Source organism: Alternaria infectoria (genome assembly GCF_024043175.1).
Source record: "Alternaria infectoria strain BMP 0036 chromosome Unknown scaffold_38, whole genome shotgun sequence".
Taxonomy (NCBI): Eukaryota; Fungi; Ascomycota; class Dothideomycetes; order Pleosporales; family Pleosporaceae; genus Alternaria; species Alternaria infectoria.
Window position 1 is genome coordinate 153197 of NW_026250727.1, and position 25350 is coordinate 178546.

General features: G+C 52.7%; 6 protein-coding genes across 6 annotated transcripts; 4 read left to right on the plus strand and 2 right to left on the minus strand.

Moving 5' to 3' along the window:
- Positions 1 to 111: 111 nt before the first annotated feature.
- On the plus strand, positions 112 to 3452 carry J4E92_010570 (uncharacterized protein; the record flags this gene model as incomplete). Its single annotated transcript, XM_051501907.1, has 4 exons — positions 112 to 180; positions 232 to 694; positions 751 to 1055; positions 1692 to 3452. 4 exons carry the CDS (start codon positions 112 to 114, stop codon positions 3450 to 3452), a joined length of 2598 nt encoding a protein of 865 aa, XP_051347904.1.
- Positions 3453 to 4735: 1283 nt separating this feature from the next.
- Positions 4736 to 7603, plus strand: J4E92_010571 (uncharacterized protein; the record flags this gene model as incomplete). Its single annotated transcript, XM_051501908.1, has 5 exons — positions 4736 to 4775; positions 4834 to 4892; positions 4969 to 7195; positions 7242 to 7350; positions 7399 to 7603. The coding sequence occupies 5 exons, from the start codon at positions 4736 to 4738 to the stop codon at positions 7601 to 7603; spliced, it is 2640 nt and encodes an 879-aa protein (XP_051347905.1).
- A 5113-nt stretch (positions 7604 to 12716) lies between these two features.
- On the minus strand, positions 12717 to 13540 carry J4E92_010572 (uncharacterized protein; the record flags this gene model as incomplete). The annotated part of the gene is made up of 3 exons (XM_051501909.1): positions 12717 to 13160; positions 13209 to 13400; positions 13451 to 13540. The coding sequence occupies 3 exons, from the start codon at positions 13538 to 13540 to the stop codon at positions 12717 to 12719; spliced, it is 726 nt and encodes a 241-aa protein (XP_051347906.1).
- A 1493-nt stretch (positions 13541 to 15033) lies between these two features.
- On the plus strand, positions 15034 to 16506 carry J4E92_010573 (uncharacterized protein; the record flags this gene model as incomplete). The annotated part of the gene is made up of 1 exon (XM_051501910.1): positions 15034 to 16506. The coding sequence occupies one exon, from the start codon at positions 15034 to 15036 to the stop codon at positions 16504 to 16506; it is 1473 nt and encodes a 490-aa protein (XP_051347907.1).
- A 180-nt stretch (positions 16507 to 16686) lies between these two features.
- J4E92_010574 (uncharacterized protein) lies at positions 16687 to 18024 on the minus strand (the record flags this gene model as incomplete). Its single annotated transcript, XM_051501911.1, has 4 exons — positions 16687 to 17221; positions 17284 to 17466; positions 17527 to 17787; positions 17837 to 18024. The coding sequence occupies 4 exons, from the start codon at positions 18022 to 18024 to the stop codon at positions 16687 to 16689; spliced, it is 1167 nt and encodes a 388-aa protein (XP_051347908.1).
- Positions 18025 to 22503: 4479 nt separating this feature from the next.
- On the plus strand, positions 22504 to 24179 carry J4E92_010575 (uncharacterized protein; the record flags this gene model as incomplete). Its single annotated transcript, XM_051501912.1, has 2 exons — positions 22504 to 22711; positions 22816 to 24179. The coding sequence occupies 2 exons, from the start codon at positions 22504 to 22506 to the stop codon at positions 24177 to 24179; spliced, it is 1572 nt and encodes a 523-aa protein (XP_051347909.1).
- Positions 24180 to 25350: the final 1171 nt, after the last annotated feature.

The window sequence follows — 25350 nt, forward strand, 5'->3', positions numbered from 1 at the left end:
ACAGTCGGTTTGCGGTTATGGGTGCGGTATCGCATCACGAGATCTCCAGGTTGGGACGACGCTGCTATGGTGGCCTCACTTTTACTGTTTACTTGCTATTGCGCTTTCGTAATGGCCATCACCTTTCGGAGCATGGACCGAAAACTCTTCGGCGAAGAGGACATCCACGTAACCTTAATTGTGAGTATGCCTCCAAACTTCACATCCCTCTCAGTGCTAATTAGATTGCAGTTTATTCAACTTTCCGAAGTCTTTTACGTCCTAACGACGAGCTTCCTCAAAGTCTCGCTAGGTCTCTTCTTCCTAAGGGTCCTTACAAAGAGATGGCAAAGGCATCTATTCCACGTCGTTCTCGTCATCAGCGCAACATACGGCCTCTACTACGTCCTGATCATCATTTTCCATTGCGGCGACCCAACACGCCTCGCAGATAACCTGCGATCACCGTCATCGCCCAACTGCTTGCCATCTGTTCTTGTTCTCACCTCCGGGTATCTCTACGGCATAATCAACGTAATCGCTGATTGGACGTTCGTATTGGTACCGATATCCGTCCTACTGGATAGTGACCTCGATAGAAGGAGTAAGATCAGCGTTAGCATGGTTATGGCGTTGGGTGCAGTGGGCAGCGTGAGCTCGATCCTCAGGATGGTCTACCTGAAGGGACTGGGCTACAATGGACCAGGTTTACACAGTGAGTCTTCCTTCATCTGCATGTCATCATTCGAGCATGTACTAACAACTATCTAGTCGACGCCGTCAAAGCAACAATATGGGCGACCGCCGAGCCGGGCACAGGCATAATCGCAGCCTCAATCGCCATCCTTCGCCCGCTCTTCCGCAAAATCGCTTCGGATGTTCGGTCAAAGGCGTCTTCTTACTCCAACTCACGCAAAGGGTCCCTACAGCCCGACGACTCTATTGCGTTGAGGAGCCAAGATATGGTTGCGCAGGAGATGAAGAACAACAAGAAGCACAGCGTGTACAGAGTCAGCGAGGATCTAGATCCATGGAGCCCGACGATTGTTGCCACGGCGGATGTGCAAAGGATGATTGTAGTGAAGGGGAGGATGAGCCCAGCCCCAGGTGCACCTCCAACGAGGCACGATAATATGATATAATGCATTGAACTGCGATTATGCGTATATAAGATATCAAAAGTTTCACAGAAGACCCAGGAGGACTCAATGTGCCGTCAGTAATTCAAATTATTACTTTATGATTAAGACCAGCCTACCTCCTCGGCCCCAGATGTGTTGTCGTCTTGGACTATCGTCGATTCAATGTGGTATCCCAACCTACAATCGATCTCTTGTCAGCTGACCAGACAAGGGCGTATGGCTCAACAAAGGCCTCTCGACTATTGATGAATGTCGCGGCGCTCATCACTACCTCGGCGCGCTGATGGAGTGGTGGAGTAGGGCTAACGGATGACGTGCCGAAAAAGGCAAAGGCGGGAGGGCGGCCCCAGGAACAGCGGAACATGGCGAGTTTGGAGCTTGGAATTGGTTATCCCAAGGTCACCAACCATGACATAACTACCCACCTAACCGCGCCATGCGTCCTTCGCAGCAAGAGACGACATGTGGAAACCGAGTCTCCACGCCCAAAGAGGCACGATAGGACACCGAGTCGCCTGTATCTGCGCCCGCGCCCCCAGGCTGCCCCCAACCTATCACCACCCCCGCCAGCGACGCTGCTTCCACGAATACTTCATAACCCACATACCCTCGACGTCGCTGCATCCTGACTCGCGCGTCACTCAGCCTGCGCTGCACCACAAGCTCCCACGCGACAAGAGCACGCCGTACAATGCGGACAAGTCGGGGCGGTCGCCGGCTGCCGTCGTGGGCACGTCGCGCGAGATGACCGTCGTCCGCATACCATTGAAGAGCGCAAAACACCATTTCGGCGTCTCCCTGTCGCGGGGGTCGCGGCCTTACAACGAAGATGCGTTCCAGGCGGGCACCATTGACCTCCCCGCTTTCGCACGGCGGCGCCCCATCTCTCTGAGCAGAAAGGGACAAAGCGCAGACACCGAGGTCACACCAGACGTAGGCGCGAGTGGAGATCCACAGGTCTTCTACTTTGGCGTCTTCGATGGCCATGGCGGCGCTGAGTGCTCTGGCTTCCTGAGGGAGCAGCTGCACGACTACCTGGAGAAGGCGACCAAGCAGTTCGAGCTCACAAGCAGTCTCGCACGGGAAAGAACCGAGACCCAGTCTGGCAACCCAAAGGCCAAGGGCGAGGCTTCTTCTGGCGACCGAAGGCAGAGGGACAAGGAGAGCCGGAATGCTATAGAAACGCATACGCCACCGGGCACAACAGCTATGAAGCCGCCACAGCCTGGAAGCAAAGACCAGCTACCAACTGCCGGCTCCAAATCCATGGACGGTCCAATTGAAGGCGTTGCCCCAGTGCGACAGTCAGACAGCGTACGGAAAGCTGAAGAGCTCGAGCAGCAGCTGGTCAAGCAATGGAAGGAGCTCGTAGGCGGATACTTCAGACGCTTCAAGCCCGAGTACTTCTCCATGTCCGCGGGCGGACGCGGCCATCCAGCCGAGAAAGAAGTCATTGAGAAGCGCCACACCAGCAATCCAACAATACCTGAAGACGTCAAAGAAGGCATCGGAATCGAGACCGTACTTGAATACGCCTTCCTCAAAGCCGACTACGACTTCGTCGCCGCCCAAGTAGGCAAAAAGGAAGAAGACCCCGTCCGCGCAGACAAGGCTCTAAACGACGACGACATCCTCGGGCAGCCCTCCCGCCAAACCAGCACAAACATCGGCGGCACAAATCGCTTCAAAGGCGGCAGCACATGCAGCGTAGCCCTCATCTCAACGCCCACGCCCTCACCCTTCTGGCACCCTTCCTCGCCCTCCTCCCTCATAACCGCTCATGTCGGCGATACTAGGATACTTCTCTGCAACACCGCGACCGGCCTCGCCGTTCCCCTAACATCGAACCACCACCCCTCCCTCCCCGAAGAAGCAACCCGCCTCCGCCGCTTCGCCGCCTCCTTCGTCACAGACTCCTTCGGCGAAGAACGCATGTCCGGTCTGGCAAACACCCGTTCTTTCGGCGACATGGCACACAAACGGGTGGGCGTAAGCGCAGAACCCGAGATCCGCCGTATAGAACTTTCGCCCGCGGAATACTCGTTCTTGATTCTGTGTTCAGATGGTGTGTCGGGTCATTTGAGTGACCAGGAGATTGTGGATATTGTTAAAGAGGCTAAGACGCCGGAGCAGGCGGCGAGGGATGTTGTGGCTTTTGCTACGGAGACGAGTACGGGGAGTGAGGGCGCGGATAATGCGACGGGGTTGGTTGTTAGGTTGGGGGGTTGGGAGAGGAGGGGGGAAGGTGGATTGGGGAGTCTGGGGACGAAGGAGATGAGGGATTGGAGGAGGCAGGAAGCGGAGAACCCGAGGGCTAGTGGGAGGATGTGATGGATTTGTTCGTGTTGAAGGGCATGCATTGTGTTTGTTGGTTACGTAGCGGGTGGAATGGATGCATTGTATATAGGATGAATATAATAATCCTGGTAAGAGTATGTTCATGTTTTCCAGACGTTGCTCGCGCTGAAGGCGATAGTGTCCATTTCGATATCGTAGTGTGAGACGTGATGCCGTGTATGTCTTCCTCGCAGATTATAGCTTCAAGGTCCATCTCAGAGAGCACAAGCTTTTTCGTGCCATTCCGGTACTTGTCAGGGGACATAGTTCAAGCCTAGCTGAACCCTCTTCCAGTAGCATCAAAGGTCTTCCGCCAGATAGGACTGGTAAAAGCAAATCTGCATCCTCGAAAGAAGAACAGTCGAACACGTGAGCATTTATCTTTGGCACACAGTCGTCCGTGAGCCCATGTTCGAGCAAAGAGTCGTTCCCCGTGACCTTCTCTAGGCGTCCAGATGTATGTTTAGTTGTAGGCTGCCGTCGCTACCAACTACCTTAAAGACATACACGATGTAGGCTGCCGCGATGACTGGGAACTTCCAAGATGATGATGTTCGCGTACTAGAGTTTTGAATCGATGCGATTCGTCATGATGCGCGTGTATTGTCCAATAGCCTCGAGGTGATTGACGGGCTGCAGGTAGACGCTTGGCTTGGCTTCGAACAGAACCACAGCGACGCGATGTAACAGTGATAGCATTTCGAGATGCACAACGACTAGGCTGGATGTCATAACTCTATGCAGTGTCTGTGCAGGACGGTAGGACCCTCGTTCAGTGTCATGGCTCTCACAGGGCTGCATGCGGGAGGGCGAGCTCAATCTGGGGGGGAAAGCACGATGCGCAAGCGAGCCAATGCGCCGTTGCCAGGCGGGCGCCGCTCCTTCCTCCAACGAACCCATCGACGGTGCCTGAAGCAGCGGAAGAATAAATTTCTCACCTCACCCTCGCCCTCACGACGCCGTCTCACTGTCAAACGCCGTATTTGCCTGTTGCTTGCTGCTCTTTGACTGGCTGCCCTTACGCCCGTCTCCTTGCACCAAAGTCCGCACTGTTAGTGGGGCAGACCCTTTAGGAGGAAAACAACACGTGAACTAGGCCTGTCTACGCTCGACCTTCTTTCGCTTCAAATTCCCTCCCTACGACGGACGCCCTCCGCAACCTCACCACTCCCTGCCTTCCTGCCGCACCACCTTCTGCTTCTCCCGCCACCGCGGCCCTTTAATTCTTCCCACCGCCAGATACCCCGCCTGAATCTTTGAAGCACCCTTCAGCAGTTATGGATATCAACCAGGTGTTGGAGGGGACCTACTCCGCCGGTATGCTGCCTTTGCTGAGACCCGCACTTTTCTAGAAGCTCGACTGACCCTCCTGCAGACGCTAGCATCCGTAACAGCGCCGAGCAACAGCTCATCCAGGCTGCCGACTCCGACTTTGTGAGTCCCCCGCTGCCAGAAGGCTGCATGCCCCCCGAGACATAGCCAGAACATATCCACTAACGTCTATCCTCAGCCTCAATACCTCACCGTCCTCGGCGGCGAACTCGCAAATGAACAAGCCGCGCCCCAAATCCGACAGGCCGCCGCCCTGGCCCTGAAGAACGCCTTCACCGCTCGCGAGTATGCCCGGTTACGTCAGGTCCAAGAACGATGGCTCAGCCTCGACACCCAAATCAAGCAGCAGGTCAAGGACATGGCCCTGCGGACTCTGGCCACACCCAACAAGAACGTAGGCTCCGCCGCCGCACAGTTCATCGCCTCCGTGGCTGCTATCGAGATACCCCGCAATCAATGGCCGGAGCTCATGACCTCGCTCGTCGAGAGTGTCGGTCAGGGCAGCGACGCCCAAAAGCAATCTTCGCTTACCACAATCGGTTTCGTGTGTGACACAGACGACGTAGAGTTGAGGGACGCGCTAGCACAGCACTCCAACGCCATCCTGACGGCTGTCGTCCAGGGTGCCCGCAAGGAGGAGGCCAACAACGACGTCCGTGTAGCCGCCATCAACGCGCTCAGCGACTCGATCGAGTTTGTACGCTCCAACTTTGACAATGAAGGCGAGCGCAACTACATTATGCAGGTCATCTGCGAAGCCACACAAGCGGACGACAGCCGCATCCAGCAGGGCTCGTACGGATGTCTCAACCGCATCATGGGTCTGTACTACGACAAGATGCGCTTCTACATGGAGAAGGCGCTATTCGGTCTTACCATCCAAGGCATGAAGAGCGAGGAAGAGGATGTTGCCAAGTTGGCTGTCGAGTTCTGGTGCACCGTCTGCGAGGAGGAAATCGCCATCGAGGACGACAACAGCCAAGCTCAAGCCGAGGGCTCCACCGAACTCCGCGAATACTTCAACTTTGCCCGAGTTGCCACACAAGAGGTCGTCCCAGTGCTTCTCGAGCTTCTTGCCAAGCAAGACGAGGATGCCGACGACAACGAGTACAACACTTCCCGCGCCGCATACCAATGTTTGCAGCTCTGGGCACAGTGTGTCGGTAGCGGCGTCATGCCTCCAGTTCTTGCTTTCATCGAGAAGTACATCCGCTCAGAAGACTGGCACTACCGTGATGCGTCCGTCTCCGCCTTCGGTGCCATCATGGAGGGTCCCGAGGAGTCTGTGCTAGACCCCATTGTCAAGCAAGCTCTGCCTACTTTGATCGGAATGATGGACGACCAGAACATCCACGTCAAGGACTCCGCCGCATACGCCTTGGGTCGCATCTGCGAGGCTGTTCCCAGCGCACTCGACGCGCAGCAGCACCTGCCTCCCCTGATCGGAGCTCTCTTCAACGGTCTCGCCAGTAACCCTAAGATGGCCGCTTCGTGCTGTTGGTCGCTGATGAACTTGGCTGACAGGTTCGCCGGAGAGCCCGGTTGCACAACCAACCCATTGTCGCCCCACTTCGCCCAGAGCGTGCAGAGCCTCTTGCAAGTCACCGAGCGCGCTGATGCCGACAACACGCTCCGTACAGCCGCATACGAAGTACTCAACTCCTTCGTCAACAACGCCGCTGGTGACAGCGTTCCTCTGGTCAACGAGCTCGCCAACGTCATCCTGGAGCGTCTGGAGAAGTCCATGGCACTTCAATCGCAGGTTGTCAACGTTGAGGACAAGCTGACTCTCGAAGAGATGCAGACTAGCTTGGCCAGTGTCATCATGGCCATCATCCAGCGCATGGAGAGCGACATCAGGCCCCAGGCCGACCGTATCATGCAGGCACTGCTGAGTCTGCTTTCATCTCTGCCTCCCAAGTCTAGTGTTCCAGACACTGTCTTTGCCGCCATTGGTTCGATCGCGACGGCTCTCGAGGAGGACTTCCAGAAGTACATGGAGGCTTTCTCGCCATTCCTGTACAATGCTCTTAACAACCAGGAAGAGCCCGCGCTCTGCTCCATGGCCATTGGTCTGGTTTCTGACATCACCCGATCTTTGGGCGAGAACGTCCAGCCATTCTGCGATGCCTTCATGAACTCGCTTCTCCACAACCTCCGCAGCCCTCAACTTGGCAACCAGCTCAAGCCAGCTATCCTGCAATGCTTCGGTGATATCGCACATGCCATCCACGGTGCATTCGAGACTTACCTGACCGTTGTTGCTCAAGTGCTGCAACAAGCTGGACAAGTCACATTGACCACCGAGGGCAACTACGAGATGATCGATTACATTACCTCTCTCCGTGAGGGTATTATGGATGCATGGGACGGATGCATCGTTGCCATGAAGAGCAGCAACAAGAGTAAGTTTTGTAATCCAAGACGTTGATCCCACACTAACAGCTACAGCTCAACTCATCGTCCCATACCTTGACTCCATCTTTGACCTTCTCCGCACTATCCAAGCAGACAGCAACCGCACTGAGGCTCTCCTCCGATCTTCATGTGGTGTTATCGGGTATGTACAGGTATCCCTCTTTCAATATATCCCACTAACATCATTTAGTGACCTCGCGGATGCGTTCCCAGCTGGTGACTTCAGGGAGTACTTCCGTCACGAGTTCCTCACTGCAATGGCGAGGGAGACACGCGCAAACCAAGATTTCAGCGGCCGGACCCGAGACACTGCTCGATGGGCACGTGAACAGATCAAGCGTCAAGTCGGTACGTCGCTCGGCTACAACCCCTACCTCCGCCCCGCTCCTCTCTAGTGAAACCGACATCCCCACCTTATATATATACTCCAGCCCACTGACTTCCCCTTCCCAGGCGGCAACCAAGGCGTGATGGCCTGATTGTCTTGATACCCCTTCCCTCCCCCAGCACTGCTTGAACCTTGTGTTGGCCAAGATGTTGGATAACCTCTCTGGAGGTACCGTCTAGCATGTGGCTAAAGCATAGGTTCTAGCTCCCCCTCGCGTATCCCAGCACCTCGAAGCACAGTACGGAGCCCATCCGTTCGAAGAATGTCGTCGCGCACGGAACTTCGCTCCCCCGGGTTCATCGGTCTACGTCCCTCGCAGTTACCCGGAAATCCTTGATAGAGCAGCGTCGTCGCATGCGTCCCGATTCGGAGGAGGAGGCGGAGTCGTTTCGACGCACGCCACTCGCTTTGGACATTGGGAATTGGTTAATGGTGTCTCAACCTATCGTCCACCCGCGGAAAAGACTCCAGGTGGCTGCGGTCATCCCGAATTTGCCTAAAGTCGACACGAAACGTATCCAGCACCCCGACCCCGCGACTCCCGACCCCAGCACCAATGCGCATCCCCCCTGTCGAACCCGAATCGCACAGCACCCTCTCCACAACCCAATCATGTAGCACCAAAAGTCTTGTAAGGCAAAGCAAAAAGCTGTTATAGCTTTTTCTTTCTAGCCAAGGAGAATAATAGATTCATTCCCATCCACCCCCTTTTTTGTACACTCACTTCCTTCTTTCTTCCCCTTCGGGGCCTTCGGGGCTTCAACTTCCCAATCATAACATTGGAAATAGGCGTTTATACCACTTTGACTACTTTGATGTTTGAAGTGGTCTTGTGGCTGTGGAATGGATATACTTGCTGGCCGGTGGTTTATAGTTGTAATGATTACTGCGTAGACTTGATGCTGATGTGTTTGCTGTGATGGACTGTTAATGATGTGGTGATGTGTGTTGTTCTCTATCGTGATGTTAATACAACACCAAGTGTTAAGGATCAAGACTTATCTACGGGAAGCTACATCCCAACGTAACGTTTATCCTCTCTGCCCTATCTCTGTCATCTCACCGTCGCTTACCATCTTACGTACACCTAAGCTAACAAAGAAACTTTTGCAAAAACCTACGTCTGCTCGCAAGTATACTAAGCCCTCACCACCGCTACCACCACCGCGTTTCCACGTACACGCTCGTACATTCACCCCTTCCCATCCTCACCACAAGGCTCACGAGCACCAGCCACCTCATACAAGAAAAAAACTGAACAGGTCTGCAGGCTACATTAAGCCAGAACCTTGCAAAGGCGGTGATCTAGCGCCAATGTAGGCTCTAGGCTGTTTAGTTTTTTCCTAGGCTGGCGTGCAGCAAAAAAGATGGTCCACATACCAAAAACATACAACAGCGGGGATTCGCTAGTGGTCACCCACCTAACTACTAATCCGCCGGTACACTGCTTGTATATGGCTGAGCGGACGGGAAGCCTAATTCTCAGTGTCCTATGGTCGTATGTGGAAGATTATAAACTTTGGTAATAAATAGATTTGGAGATTGGAAAAGGCTAGGAGTTCTAAAGGTATAGGACGCATGAACTTTGTTGGGGGTGGGAGTTGATATGTGGAGGAGACGTGATAGAGTATATGCTCTATAGTTTAGCGACAGAGTATGGATGTGGATTGCGTGGTGATTTCGAAGGAGTGCCGCTGTGTTGAGGTTGGACTTTGGCGCTCGCACTTGCTCAAGTGGTGTCGCCCGTGTGGTTTGGGATAGCGCTAGGTCAGGGTAGTAGCTGCAACGCGGCACAGCCTGGTACCACTCCAACACTGCATAGCTCAGCCTCACGTTAGGCGCGCAACCATTCGGAAGCTCTCGGTACATGGAGGACGCTCGAGCACTGGTCTGACACGAGGGCGCCGTGACTTTGGGCTATCCAACGGGAAAGCACTATCATTTCCGGTGAAAAACTTAGTTAAGCTGATTGGTTGGCAGGTGGACACGGCAGGGTAAGATGACGGGTGAGCTGAAGGTTCCTTCGGCCCCTCAGCTGACCTATTCAGCTGCCTTGGTTTGACAGCATATTATAAGGAGGCCATCCACTATATCAAGGCTGTGCTTATCAACGTACAGCCCCTGCGGAAGGAAGAGACCTCAACGCATAATCTGGAAACTTTCACTTTGACCCCGTCTTCGCGGCTTTAGAACCCCCAGGAACGACACACCACCGAACGAAGTCAGTATGTCGGAAAAGGAACCAACAACTGTAAAGCCGACTCTGTTTCCCAAAGGAACTTGTAGCTCCTGCAAGAAGATCACACTGCATAATCTCTTGAAAACAGACATCTACAAAGAGGAGGATTTAGTGGTCGATTATGGTCGATACAGGCATAACAGTTGCACCATGTGCAAACTAGTCTTCAACTCCATCGATCCTGAAAGTCAGTTGACCGGAGAGATCAGTCTTCGGTTGAGGGTCGAGGACCCCAATGCGGGAAGCGACATGTATACTGGGAGACGAATCCACGAAGTTCGCGTTTCAAGATACGAAAATGGAGGCAGTATAATCAAAGGGAAGCTCCGCATATATGCAGAACCAGGTACATAACACCCTCCCTCTGTCACTGCACGTTCACCTCTGATTTTAAACCTGGAAGGTTCATACGCGTCCGAATTTGTACCGTGTTGGCGAGCACCATCGTCCAATCTTTCGGATGCTACGTTCGAGAAAATTAAGCGGCGAATCAGGAACTGCAACGAAACACACACACGTTGTCAGAACCTTCCCGTCCAGTTTTCAGAACCGACGTCAGAACTGACGCCAGGATTGACGCCGCGATACTTGCCTTCCAGAGTTATTGATGTTGGCTCTGATGTCCGACAGCCGCATCTCCACATTACCCAAAAACAGCAAAGCAATCGCTATGTCGCGTTGAGCCATTGCTGGGGTAACGTGCCACAAGTCAGAACGTTGAGAGCGAACGTCCGAAAACATCAAGAAGCAATTGTCTTTGAAACTCTGTCAAAGACTTTCCAGGATGCTATACGCTTCACAAGACGGCTGGATATCAAATACATCTGGATCGATTCGTTGTGCATCGTGCAAGACAACAAAGATGACTGGCTAGACGAATCGGAGAAGATGGGTAGCATTTACACGAATGCCTACATCACCATAGCTGCAACTTCGGCAACGGATGGGAACGGTGGCCTGGACAGCATCCGTCCTATAAGCAATTGGGTCAGATTCCCCTGCGATGGTGCGGATGAAGGCAAAGGACACGTGTGGTTCACAGATGCGTCGTGGAGTTCTCAAAGCGACCTTAACGATGCACCGCTCAACTTGCGTGGCTGGGTACTACAAGAAAAGATACTTTCGCGTCGGATTGTTCACTTCGCCTCTTCGCAAGTGTACTGGGAATGCAAGGCAGGCATCTTTGGGGAAGAACGCGAAGATCCGATTCCTTTCCCTAAAGATGCAACTCTGAAGCCGTCATATCTCTGGTCTACAGTAAACACCGCTTCCCGCATCAGAATAACGCCCGTCGCAAATGCGAATGTCATCCGCTCTACAGAGAGTACAAGAAAATCGGTCCTTTCGTTCTACCCAAGCTGGAGGGATTTTATTCGCTACTACAGTACCAGACATCTCACCAACAAGACTGATCGTTTGATAGCTCTGATGGGCATCATTCAAGTCATTGAAGAACAGACTGGGCTCCGTTGTTTTGATGGCCATTGGGATGATGGCTCACAGCAGTTCTTGCACGAACTGATGTGGTTTCCCGAAGAACAGATAAAGCTGTCGGTACTTGAAGAAACCAGTCAATCCAGGCTATGTTCCTCATGGTCATGGGCCTCCTGGGGGGTTCCAGTACAAAACAGCACAATGACTGTTAAAGCATGGGAATACCACGAACTGAGAGATTGTAGCCTACAACTCCAGGCAATCGAAAGCAAAGTCCTCGACCCGTGGGCAAACCATCCTCTGAAGGTTTCAGGGATGCTACGACGAGTGCACAAAGGAAGCTTTGTGAAAGGAAATAAGTATCTCGACCAGAGGTACCCGAACAAACGCGCTTTCAGAGTAACATCAGACGCACTCGAGAAGGACCATGTGTATGTTTTCTTCGACTGCGCAGGTGGAGAACCAGATCAGTTCTGCCTCTCTCCTGTGCATACGTCCGACAAGGAAATAGCATGTCTAGTCTTGGTTGAGCGGATTTGCGCTGCCAGCACGGTGCGTCGTTTCGAGCGCGTAGGTCTTGGGGTTGTTACGATTGTCGGGATGACTCCCAAAGATCCTGGTTCAATCCCTAGTGAGAGATGGTTCGAAGGATGCGAAAGAGAAACCTACCATATAATCTGATCATCTTGGATGTTAGGAGAACACAGGTGAAAACAACGACCCACAGAATTCAGGTTTAAACCGTATCAAGAACCTATCAATGTATGACTGCGCCTGATTGAGAAGACTGATAATAATCGAACATGATGCGAACTCCATACAATTCCGCTACAAGAAGCACTCGCATCATGTAACCCAACCTGAATTCGACATCATAACCGTCATCGTTCACTGATGACCACAAAGGCACTCCGAGTCTTTACAAGCCCTCCCATCCTGACACATCGTCAATCGAGCAACAGCTCGCAAAGCCACCAACTGCTTGTTACTCAACTTAGCATTGTGTGGATGCTGACAATTTCCAAACTTCTCCAGGTAAGAACACTTCCCAAGCAGATAGAACTGGTTGCAGAGCCTGCGACCTTTCATCGACAAGAAGTCTTTGGAGGTATAGGTCAGCGGTGCGTCCACACGTTCGCCAGATTTGTTCAGAAGTACTGTAGCAGTTGTGGTAGGCTGCTTGGTGACTGCGGGGTTATGCGCTTTAGACGAAGATGAAGAAGGCCCTGTTGGAATCTGCGCAGCGGCCATTGCATAGTCTGCAGATGGTGTTCGCGGCGGAGTCGGGAGAGACACCGTTGCGCGCCTAGGGGTGACCACCAGCATTTGGCTCCGGAACACCTTGTCGAATGATACAGTGTGGTATCTGTCCTTGATCGCAGCTAACTCGCGGGCGAACGGCGGGCCTTCCAAGAGAGTAATTCGGCTCCTGACCACGTCGTCTTCGTTACATGGGCCCAACAGCCGGGCATAGCCATTGTCGGCTGAGCCGCCGAACAGTATCTGTTGGCAGTGCATATCCGCTAGATCGTGCCGAAACATTGCTTCGAGCCGTAAGTATTTGGCGTATCGTCTGGGTGACACATGACTTACCCTTGATCTTCTCATCCGAACACTCTTTACCGTTGCCAGCATCAACATAATCACACATGGGATCGCCCATATTGAAACCACGTACGAAGTCGTCAAACGACGCTATCTGCGGGAGAACCTCCGCGTCTCTGTAAGTCTTGGCCAGGCCCTTCATGTTCGCGTAAACACGAATGGTTACTTGAACATGTCGGGCTACATCAGGTAAAGACGATCGGAGTTCTCCATCAACAGCTTGTTTGAGTAAGCCCGCTGCTCTCTTTCCACCTTCCAGCCCGGATTTCACAAGGTCATCGTTGAACTAGAGTAGTCATTAGGGAGGGTCGATGAATGCTGAGAGTGGACATACCGGCATACAATCACCATCAATCAGAACGGATGCGAAGGCATGTCGAGCCTTCTCATCCCGCAAAACTTGGATCTGCTTCTCGGCCTCCTCGATACGATTGCGTGTCAACTTGATCACGTCTTTCCTGTCACGAAGTTCGTACTCGGCTTCTGACAACCGAGCAGACAGATCGTCCACATATGCAAACAAATCCTAGGTGAGAAGTAAATGACTGGAGGATCGTTGAAGCTTGGCTTACTTACCTTGATCAAAACATGCTTCTGATCATCGTTCGTCTGGCAAATGTCCCACACACCTTGCAAACACTCCAACTGCGCTTGCAGATCCGCCATTCTGTGATTTCGAAACGTTGCAGACGCGAGATAGTCTCAATAATGAGACTCTTGCAGTAGAAAGGCTGGGAGAGAGCACAAATAAATAAGGCTGGCAACGACTGGGCTAACAGGTGAGTACCTAGAGGCGCAGCACGATGCACGTTACACAGCATTCGTCTCATCGAATACTCTTCGAACGCATTACAATGCAGGCGCCAACGAACCGCTCATCCAATCGTTCGCATAGGCAGCACATGTGCATCCATCCTCATGTGCTGTAAGCCCCGCTCACATAGCCCCAGCGGCACGGTCCGGTGTATTGAATGTTGCCTCAGGCATCTTTTCTCGAGAAGAGAGTCGAATTCGAGGATTTGAAGTGATGGCAGGCGCTCGATGCCATTGCGCAGTATGAATTGGATGAACGGAAGAGCTCGTGTATAGCAGATACGCCGCCACCAGCGCTTGCAACCAAGCTGGATTGAGTACGACCTGTCGAAGATCCATCCTCCTTCTGACGTGCAATTACATCTTTTTCAAATAAAAAACTAATTACCCTAGATTCTGCATTAAATTTAGGGAGCATATCTTTTATTTCCCCACTTTGATGTAGGTTGCAAACCCTAGTGTCGAGTTCAGTAGTGGTTCAGGTTGCGATAGATGCGATATCGCGTTGCAACAATGCGGTAATGAGTGGCATAGAAATTCTCCACAGCCCAAGCTGAGGCATAGTGTTTCGGCACTCATGATCTCGCGATTGAGTCATAATAAGATTCTGAAGTTGTATGACAGCGCGACATGCGCGTAAGGCTGGAGGACGGTTCCCCGCTCATCACCGCGGGACAGCTAACCAGGCAAATGATGTACCTTTGAAGGACCGATAGCATGGAAATACTTCTTAAGAGAGATCGGTCATGTGGAAAGACAAAACAGATGGAAGAGCACATGCGGTTCTTGGGATAGCTATAGTGGATGATGATGCAGGTTATTGGGTAGTGCAAACGCTGATCGGCACCGGTCTAGCCTCGGCGATAGCGTGAGCGGCTGGACGATGATGGGATCACAGCAGTGGAGGAATGAGGCACAGGTCACAGCCGCTCAACACTTTCCCCTCAATCTCGGCCTCGTAGGGCGCGTAGGACTATAAGACCTCTCTGCCCCCATCTGCCATTGTTGGGCATCGATAGCACGCTGAATCATCCGCCCCGCTTCGCCAATCGCGCGCAACACGGTACCACTACCATCACGCCCAACGTCCCGTACCGTCCGCCGTATCGCTTCGCCGCCCCACAAACAGGCTAGCAGGCTATTTATCAGCAAGCGCCCGTCCGAAGTTGGACGAGATGGCCTCGCGCACTTCGACACCTTCGCGGTCGCGTTCCTCCTCCAACAGCAGCAGCTCTTCCGACACCACCATGATAGACGCGCCGCCGCAATCAGCCAGCCGCCCAGCGCGCCTCCGCAACCCTTCGCATTCGCGTAGCGCCGCACTGCCCACGCCTTCAGCCTCCCAGATGCCAACCCACGAAGTTCTCCCCGATCCGTGCTTCTCACTGCTCTTGTCTCTGCCGAGAGAGCTCCGCGATCGCGTCTACACGTATGCCCTGGTTTCCAACACGCCGTTCCTGTGGCCCGGTGCCGTGTCCCAATCCGCGTACAGCAAACATCGCCATGTCAGCGTGAACCTCCTCCGGACCAACAGGCAGGTTCACGACGAAGCCGTGATCGTTTTGTATGCACAGAACAAGTTCCTGTTCACACATCCCAGCGACTGCAACATCTTCCGCGTCGTCACGTCGCCCGCCTCCGCAAACATAACGAGCGTGTACATCCGCATAAAGGACAAAGACCTGCCATTATGGACGGAATATATGGGAAGCAAGAAGCAAGAGAGGAGCCTAAGGAGTGATCTGCCTAAGTTGAAGAGTCTCTGGGTATTCCTCAAATTGGGAATGTGTCCACACTTCATGTCAGGCGTACTGGCTGGGATTCAACGCCCAATGCTCGGACCCCAACCAGCGGGACACCCACAGGCGCTTCAGCATGCTGTGGGACATCAGATACACACCCTACAGCAACATGTCCAGAACGCCATAAACCAGGTCATGACTACCGCCGGCGTGCAAATCGTCGGTGGCACAGGCGGCCATGCGCATACTCCTGCCAACGCGAACCAAGTCCCGCCTCCGCCTCCACCGGCGCCTGCGATGCCGTTCCCGCAATTCATGCAGGGAGCGTTAGGCATCGGCGGCCATGGGGAGCATCAGCAACAAGCAATGTCGACCCCGCACGCCCACGGCCAACACAACCACCCACCAAACCCCAGTCCGCTAGCACAACACCTCCAAGCCCAACAGGACAATCCTACTGTTCAGGTCATACACCCGCCCGCTCAACAAACCCCACCACCTACAACCCCCACAAACAGCACAAACAGCACAGACCCCAACAAGCTCTACTCCGGCATGATCCGCTCCAACCGCTTCAAAGTCGTCACATCACTCTGCCTCCAACTCCACGACGTCCTACACACCAAACCCCCTCCGTCTGCGCTATCCCTCGTATCCTCCACTTCCATCACCCCTACCGAATCGTTTAGCACACGACTACGCGAATTACGACAAGTCGCCCCCGATCGAGTCACTGATCGAATCACTGGTTTGCGTGCGGATGACACTTCCGCTAAGCCCTCCGGCTCCTCTAGCTATGCCGGAAGCTCGCTTAAGACAACGAAATCTGAGACCCTTCCACCGCCGCCCAACCCGGAGATCAAGATTGTGACTATAGTACGACCGGGCAAGAGATTTGTCAAGAGGCTACTTGAGACTTTTCCGGATGAGCTCGAGGTTGATCCCGTGACGAAGGATGCCAGAACAAGGTTTAGGAAGATGCATGGCGTGGATGTTAGTTGGGAGTTCAATGGATTGAGTGATGTTGAGGCGAGCAGCGCAGGTGGGGTTGTGGTTCCTTGGGATGGGGGGTGGTGAGAGGATGGGATTGAAGGGGGGAGGTCAAGACAAGGTTGGTATGATGGTTTGGACCTCGAAAAGATTATCGAGACGCTGGGTATCAGTCGGGTGTTGCAACTTTTCTCATCTCGGTAACAGGACCTGGCCTCGTCCATTAGACTTTCATACAGCAAAGCCCTAGCAGCGCAATACCCACCCCTAGACATAAACATAGCAAAACGGCCCCCCAACCGTACTCATCGCTTCCCTAATCGTCACATTCCCATATCCAACCCACTCCCCCAACGTAATAACATCCTCCAACGTCCCTGCCTCCCCTGGATCACCCACCCCACTCGTCCCCCCCGCAATCGCCTCCTTCCTCGCCTCCAAATCCAAATTCTGCCACGTCCAATACACCCGATCCACCATAGCATGATGCGCAAAGAACGCCGGATCCGCAGGCGAATTAATGAAATCGGAACCTGCGTCGCCGCCAATGGTGTTGTGGCCGCCAACGTGGGGGCCCATTTTGCCTTGAGCGAATTCCCCGCCGAGCACGGTTTGGAAGGATGTGATGGTCGTGTTATCTTTGATTAGGGCGGCGAAGACGGAGTCCCGGGTTTCGGACGCAGATTGGAGCGAGATGTCGCGGGAGAGGCAGCGCGGGTTGTAGCCTAGGCCGTCGGGTTGCGGGTTTGGGGTCGGAGGGGGGAGGGAGACGGCGGCGAGGGGGCCGAGGTTGATCTTCCAGCTGGAGGGGGTGTTAGCAATGGGCGTTGTTGGAGCGGGGAGAGATGGGAGGGTGTGGCATACTCTTTGAACGGACCGGAGGTTACGCAGCCGCCTCCACTTCCGGGCTGTAGCTGAATATAGCATTGTTCGGTTGATGGGAAGCAGACTGAAGTTCTGTTCGCGATGTATGCGCCGTCTCCTGACATGCTGGTGTCGCTGCCGTCGAAGAAGGGTGAGGCTTTTGGGTTGTCTGCCCAGTGGCCCCTTGATGTTGGCACATGAAGTCAGTATGGGTCTCGCGGGTTCTACAAGACAGTTACGTACCAATTGTAATAAGGCTGGTATCCTTTATATCCGCATTCGTTCCTGAGCATTTGTTCAAAAGCCCACGTATAATACCGATGCCACGTTAGGAAGTTGGCCGTGCCATGGATTGTGAACGCTTGCTGAATGTGGGTGATGACGAGATCATCATATCGACTCCTTGCTCCTGAGGCGATGGCAGCGGGTGTCTTTGCTGGCAGTTTCGCTAGGCATTTTACGGCTTTGATGTAGCTGCGTCTTTCTTGTTTGCTTAAAGCTGACCTGCAGTGTGTGAGTTCGAGCAGAATGTGATGGTATTCATCTCGCTCACCAGTCTCGACGAACGGCTACGTTATCCAGTGTGCATGTCCCCGGGGTCGGTAATGGGTTCTCGGAGTAATAGGCCTGCATTCGATGTAGACTTTCGGCGGCCAGAGAATCTACTTCATTAGGCTTCCCTACGCTCTTTGCGCCGGTGGTACTGGCCAAAGCCATTGATAAGACATTGGAGAGCTTCATGATGCTAGGGTACGAATGTATCTGGTGGTGAATTGAACATGACGGGAAAGAACTCTTATTTTGGATCGGGGATGTTCAAGACGCATTGTACTGACACGTGAGATCGTCCCAACCAAGAGCATACCCTGGTATCACTACCTAGGTACTTACCCGGGCTGTTGATGCCGTCTCTCAGCATGTCTTAGGCGAAGCGAGAGCATCCTTCGCAGCGTGCCGTCAGCCGCGGTGGGGCGTTCAGAGTAATCATCTGCAGTGCTGCGATCTAGTCGCCATCCTTCCAAGATGTGTAGGGGAGTTGACATGGATTCTCCTTCTCGAGCGCTCTCGAGAGTGTGCATGCCATCAGACGCGTTTTCGAAAATGGAGGTTCGATCAAACCTGTGCCGACCATACAAAGTTTCTTATCAGAGCGGCGTTGGTCTGTTGCGCAAAGTATAAAGGTATCTACCACCTTCGAGCGTCCAGACATGAGAGTTCCCGCCTCCCGCCAAGGCGCTAGACTTGGCGGCATGCACGGTGCTCCAGGGTCCATTCTTCCGGTCCTGTGTCCCGCGGCGCCTCCCCAGCTCTTCCTCCTCTCCAGCAGCACCTCATACAAGAAAAACAATGAACAAGTCGGGAGACTACATAGACATCAAAGCATGCAAAGTAGGTGGCATGACGTCAATGTAGGCTCTAGGGTGCTCAGCTCCTTGGGTTCCTAGCATTTTCCTTCCTGGTGTGATTAAATAGGCAGGGCGAGTCGAGTTAACGGAACCGGGAATTCGAGATGGAGGGGTTCGACGACCGGAGAGAAGGATGGCCATACTTCATGCGTCTGCCATGTTGATCGTAAGGCCCTCTTTACCGAAAACCACGATCTTCTCGACGATGCGGTGACCCAGCTCTGTCCTGTGGTCACGAAGCATTCGCATCGTGCTCGATGCGTTCGGAGTTCCCAAGATGGCGTAACAGCCGTTGTCCAAGCGAGTGTACTCGACTTCGTTATTATTCCCAGTTCTTGAAGATTACGAGTGCTCCGAAGCTTCCTCCCTTTGCATCGTTTATCCTGTAGTCCAACGTCAAGATAGGGCTGTCAATCCGTCGGAGAAACGCACGGCTGCGTAGCTAGTTCATCTTATACAAGGGAAAATCTAAACACTCCAGAGCCTACATTAAGATATAATCATGCAAAGTAGTTAGCCTAATGTTAACGTAGGCTATAGAGTGTTTGGTGTTTCTCTTGCATAAGGTAGATTGTTAACTAAAATTACTCTACAGAAAGCGTGCTCTGGTGCTTTGCCACAAGCAGCATTAGCAGATGCTACCAGAGTCTAGAGAAAGGTATTGCGACAGCAGATGTAGGCCATTGGACGACGACGCGCTGCGTACGTCATGTGCTATCATGCACTCGTGTGGCACAGCCTCAAAGCCGAACGTTGCCCCTCCTCATGAGAAACCGCCATGGACTCGTGACAATAGTCGACACTCCTCTCAACACCCTGTAATCTCGTACTGCCACGCGAATTTGATATACATGATCGCAACATGGCCGACATCTACCGGAAGCTCGAAGGCGATGAAGTCCGCTTCGTGAGGATTCAACCCGGTGCCTGGACCGATCCTATTCAATGTGAGCTGGTATACCAACCGCTCCCCAACACTGAAGTCGACGTGGTGGAAGCATGGTTTTCGGGTAGACCGCTACCAAAACTGCTACATCAAGAGTTGTATGACCCACGATGCTTGGACACGACGGAAAGTCCTGAAGAAGGATCGACTGCGACCGAAATCCCACCTTTCGTTGCATTATCTTATGCATGGGGTGACCCAAACCAGACAGAGGAGCTCCAGCTCGACGACCAGCCAGTACAAAAGACTGTCAATCTCATTGCTGGTTTGCGACAACTGAGGGCGGCCTTGCTTGCGAAATCCTGCCGCGCACCTGATATCTTTCGCAATCAACTCTTTTGGGTCGATGCGCTGTGCATTAACCAGTCAGATAACGCAGAAAAGTCGGCACAGGTACCTCGGATGGGCGCGATCTATGGAGCTGCAGAGCTCGTGGTAGCCTGGTTGGGAGAGAACGAAGAAAGTGATGCGAATATCGACGAACTCATGAATCTAGTCCAGGATGTCGATGTCTCTGAGGGACCGTGGTCCGAAAAACTGCTCCAAATCGGGGAAACGATAGCTCAATTGAGTAGTACCAAGCTTCTGAACGTCTTTCACGCTTTGTCAAACATTGCAAAGCGAGCTTGGTACCAAAGAGTATGGGTTGTACAGGAGATGACAAGGGCACGGTGTGCCATCCTCCTAGCAGGTTCCCACTGGTGCCACTTCGATCATCTTCCAGAAATCGCCAGCACTATCTGTGACCATGTTTACAAACGAAAACTGGCCGAGATAGATCTAGAGACTGAAAATCGGCTAATTGTTTACCACTCACTTCATATGGAAGTTCGCACGGAAGTCGAGAATATTTTCAAACATCGACCTACAACTGAACCAGATAGATCTCCTATGCTGCCGGCGGATGAACGAAGATATGGAAGTGCTAGTGGTCTAGTACCTGAAAGTGACGAGACGACCATGGACCAATCTAGGCGAAGCGTCTTTGGAGACTGGGTCAACTTACTACAAACTTCGAGTGGGAGCCCTATGGCTGCGAAAGATGCTCTCAGGACCCGACTACTAGCGTATATATTAAGGAAGGCGCTATCAGAAATGATCACAGCTTTGAAAGCAGCAGTCCCTCATGACTACATATACGGCATACTTTCGATCGGTGGTAGCACAATGCACCCTGGCGCACTCGCACCGGACTACTCGCATCGTTTTGCTGATGTCTTCCATGCATACAGTATCGCTATTCTGGAACATACAGGCGACATTTCTATCATTCCTCGTGCTACAAACAGACTCGAAGGGGTACCTAGCTGGGTTCCAGACTTCCGTTCGGTGAACTCGTTTGCTGGATCTGGCGTGGATCCCAGTCCAACAAACATCAGTATCTTGGAAGGTGGTTGGGTGTGCATCCTACGAGGGGTCCATCTGGGTGAAGTGGTGCTTGTATCAGAGTTCTGTCCTGGTACCATCTATGAAGACGAGATCCACGACACCGTGAATGCTCTGGACAAGTTTCTGGAGGATGTCTGCACGAGACAGATGCGAGACAAGAATACATTGATGAGGGAAGTATGCCATAACTTGGCGGAGGAGAATGTGACGCTGCATGCACATGGGTATTCAGGCACTGAGCTTCTAGAAGCTTACGAAGACTCTGTGTCCAGATTACCATGTGTGAACAGTCAAGGCGGGACGACCAACAGCGACGCAGCGCTCAGTCTGTTTAGGGAATTCGCGAAGTGCTCATGGACGGTGACGTCGCAGGGGCTTATCTCAGGACTAGTAAGACAAGATGAGAGACCGAAAACAGGAGATATACTAGTGGGATTGGGAGGAGCCCCAACACCGTGGCTACTTCGTCCTGTCATCGCGTCCGATCGGGCGGAATACACTGTCGTCGGAGCTAGCTCATCGTTGTTCCCATTCTCAGATTCGTCGCTCATACAGATGCATCTTGACACGGAGCCGAGAGAGTTCCGTTTAGTATAGCGCTGCAGATACATGACATTGCGCGACCATACACCTCAATCCAACGATTGTTCAACAATGTGTTCTACGGGCTAATGGTTCGAACACGCAGACATCTCAGTGACGTGTCTAGCTGTCGATGCAAAGTCACAACAACACAAAATATATCCCGACAGATAAATTACAGAGGTCCGACACATGGTTTCAGGCGGTTCCGTACTCAAAGATCGTCGCATTTACTCTTGTCTCATACACACAACCTCTTTTCCTCGAAGAAAGAAAAGAGAAAGTGTTGTGTGCATCCAGCTCGAAATCTGCTGATGGAACAGCGGATTGAGCGAGGCAAGAGACCGTTCTACGAAAGCGCGCGCGTTTGGCTTCCAAAGCTTCGCGTCGATGCGCGCGTCAGTTCACGTTTTGATGAAGGCTGCGATGGTGGTGTACCTGTGAGAGAGTGTGTACAACATGAGTACACAAACTTCACACGCGCGTGGTGATGGTGGCACCGGTTGTGGTTGGGTAGAGTAGGCGGGAGAAAGCGCGGCGTGAGCAAGGGAAAGTTTTTCACGATTATGTCATCGTGCCACTAGGCTTATTGGATACTAGCGCCTAGATTCAACCCGCGCAATTCATCCCAACTTCTGCCAGTTCACGCGGCATGCTCAGCACCCGCCAATCATAGTTCTGCACAGATGGCGTGCCTAGGGTCCTGGATTGGCCGCCGGCTTCGCTTGCAGCTTGCAGAGGTTTGGCATGCTGAACTGACGTGACGCTAGTGTTTATGCGGCATCCCGTGGATATCCAAGCCGTGCGTGTAGAGTCAAGCGATGCGAAATCATCAACTTTGTATCTCTCTCTAGACCTCTCATCGTCTCTTCTGACTTGCGCGATCTCATCCGCAATATGTCTTCGAATATGGCGGCCTCACAACCAGATGAGAAGGCAACGGCCTCATCTCCCCATGACGCCGAGACAGCCTTGGCCTATACATCAACCGACAAAGACATAGCAATCAACCTCGTCGGCGAACACGCCCAAGATATCGATCCTGAAATCGAAGCAAAAGTTCTTCGCAAGATCGACTGGTTCCTCATCCCGGCCATGATCGTGGGTATGTATAGCTCACCAACACTGCGACCATCACCGTACTCATTCATCCCATTCTTCTCACACATCATCTCCCCATCAAACAATATTCTAACGAATTGAACTTAGGCTATGGCCTAGTATACTACGATAAAGCCATCCTCGGTTCTGCCGCACTCTTCGGCATGACGACCGACCTACATCTCACGCAAACCATCTCCCCCGCTACACCGACTTCCCCAGCAGTAATCTCCACGACACGCCTCTCATGGGCGACTTCATTATTCTACTTCGGCATGCTCGCCGGCCTCTACCCCCTCACCTTCGCTCTCCAGCGTTTCAACCTAGGCCGCATCCTTGGCGCCGTCGTACTGTTTTGGAGTCTAATCTGCATGTTGACAGCCGCTGTTACGGACTATAAGGGACTGTACGTCCAACGTTTCTTCTTAGGTTTCGTGGAGAGTATCATTCCAACAGGCTTCATGACAATAGTAAGCAGCTACTACATGCAGCGCGAGCAATCCGTTCGGCAGTCCTGGTGGTTCAGTTCCACAGGTCTCTTCACCATCATCGGCGGCGCGCTGAACTACGGGTTCGCACAGATCACCTCTGGCGCGCTGAGACGCTGGCAGTACATCTACCTCCTCGCTGGCTGCCTAACCTTCCTCTTTGGATGTTTCTGCTTTTTTATACCTAATTCCTGCGCTGAAGCGTGGTTTCTGACGAAGAGCGAACGCGTTGTCGCTGTTGAGCGGCTGAGGAAGGGCGCGACGGGCGTGCGGTGCCAGAAGATCAAGATGTATCAACTGAGGGAATGCATTACAGATGTCAAGTTCTACCTCGTATTCCTGCTCATGGGGTCCGCATACACCGTCAACGGCGCGGTATCTGGTTTCGGTCCTCTAATCGTAAACACATTCGGCTGGTCACCTCTCGCGTCGATACTCTGGCAGTTTCCTCTTGGGTTGATTTGCCTCGTTACGATCCTCCTCTGCGGATATCTCTCCTCGCGTATACCCAACATCCGCATCATTCTACTCATAGTAAACTGCCTTCCCGTCATAGCCGGCTGCGCCATGATCTGGAAGTCGGAGTGGACGTATCATGCGCCTACGCCTGTCGCTGGCTACAGCATCATCGGCACTTTTGGCGCAGTAGTTAGCCAAACGATCGTCATAGCCATGTCCAACGTCAGCGGCGCGACGAAGAAGAGTGCAATGGCCGGCACAGTCTTCGTTGCATACTGCGTTGGCAACATCGTCGGTCCACTGCTTATCAGGAGTCAAGAAAAGGGCGCGCATTACCCTAGGCTATGGACTGGCCTGATCATCTGTTACTGTATCACGATAGCGTCGGCGGTCGCGCTATACGCCGTGTTGAAGAGGGAGAACAAGAGGAGAGAGACGATGAGCGTGGACGAAGAAGAAAGAGACAAGATGGCGTTTATGGACTTGACGGATGGCGAGAATATGTATTTCAGATATGTCCTGTAGAGCGTCACGGCTGTCTGCATCGAAATCTCAGGGAGTTGAGCGCAGTGTATATGTATCATCTGTATACGGTCTCTATCAACGAGTTCTTGTTTTGGCAGCTGACGTCGAGTCCTGCTCAATGTACATATAAAGTTACTCCATACCAACCCAAACTAGTAGCAAAGTGCAAGTCTAAACTATGCTTGTACAACTGAGTAGCAACTAGTATCCGATCCTCACATCTTCGCGTTATGTGCCCTTTCGCATGTGCACTTCCTCTTCGTCGATGGCTCGCCGTTGTCGTAACGAATGAACATGGCACTTTGTTCTGCAGACCCTTCGGCCAAGAAGCGGTCCATCGGATTCATGTTGTTTGCGTACGTGTTGGAGGCTGAAGATAAGAGGCTGATATGGTATGGGCAGAGTGCGACGGTATCGGTTGACCTCTGCTGAGGTAGATTGACTGTACCACTATGCGTTGGTCAGTAAGAGAAGACAGTGAGGTTGTGAATGATGAGGGTGTACTAACGACGAAGTAGCTTGCTGAGCCATGGTGTATGGAGTGATTTGGATTGTGACGCTGGCGGCGAACGAGGCAAAGGCTTGACTGGATAAGAGATGATGGGATGTCTGGAAACGAAGAGGCACAGGAAGTAGACATCTTTATACATCTTGAGGGTGGGAGGGGAGTGCGCAGCAAGGACAGGTCAGCCTCTCAGTCCTGGAGCAAGTCTTGGTGAAGGCCCGAGTATGCGTGATGCATTTAGAGTAACATGGGTCATTATGTGTTAACATGCTCTTGTCAGGGTGGCGGGTGTCTCGCGTTATGATCTCGCTGTCTGAATACGGTAAGAGCCTGATTTTAATCGCAGCACATTGGTCTGCCGACTTTGGTTCATCTTGGTAGACCACCCTTGCAGGAAAGCCACAAAATCCGAGTCTTTACATTGGACAGAGAACTTTTGTTCAGCTTGGCTTTTGGATGGTGCGCAGGGATGTAACGTCCGGGGTCGATACTAAGCTTTCACAAGCTCCATCCTCATCGATGTGGATCCACCTTAGTGAGAGCATCTCTTATTATCTTATCGGAAGTATGGAAAGGATGTACTTGAGATAGGTGGTGGGGGCCGCCGCTCGTCTGGCGAGGGAAAGCGGTGCTTCCTACTCTTTCGCTCGCGGCATTCATGCCTGG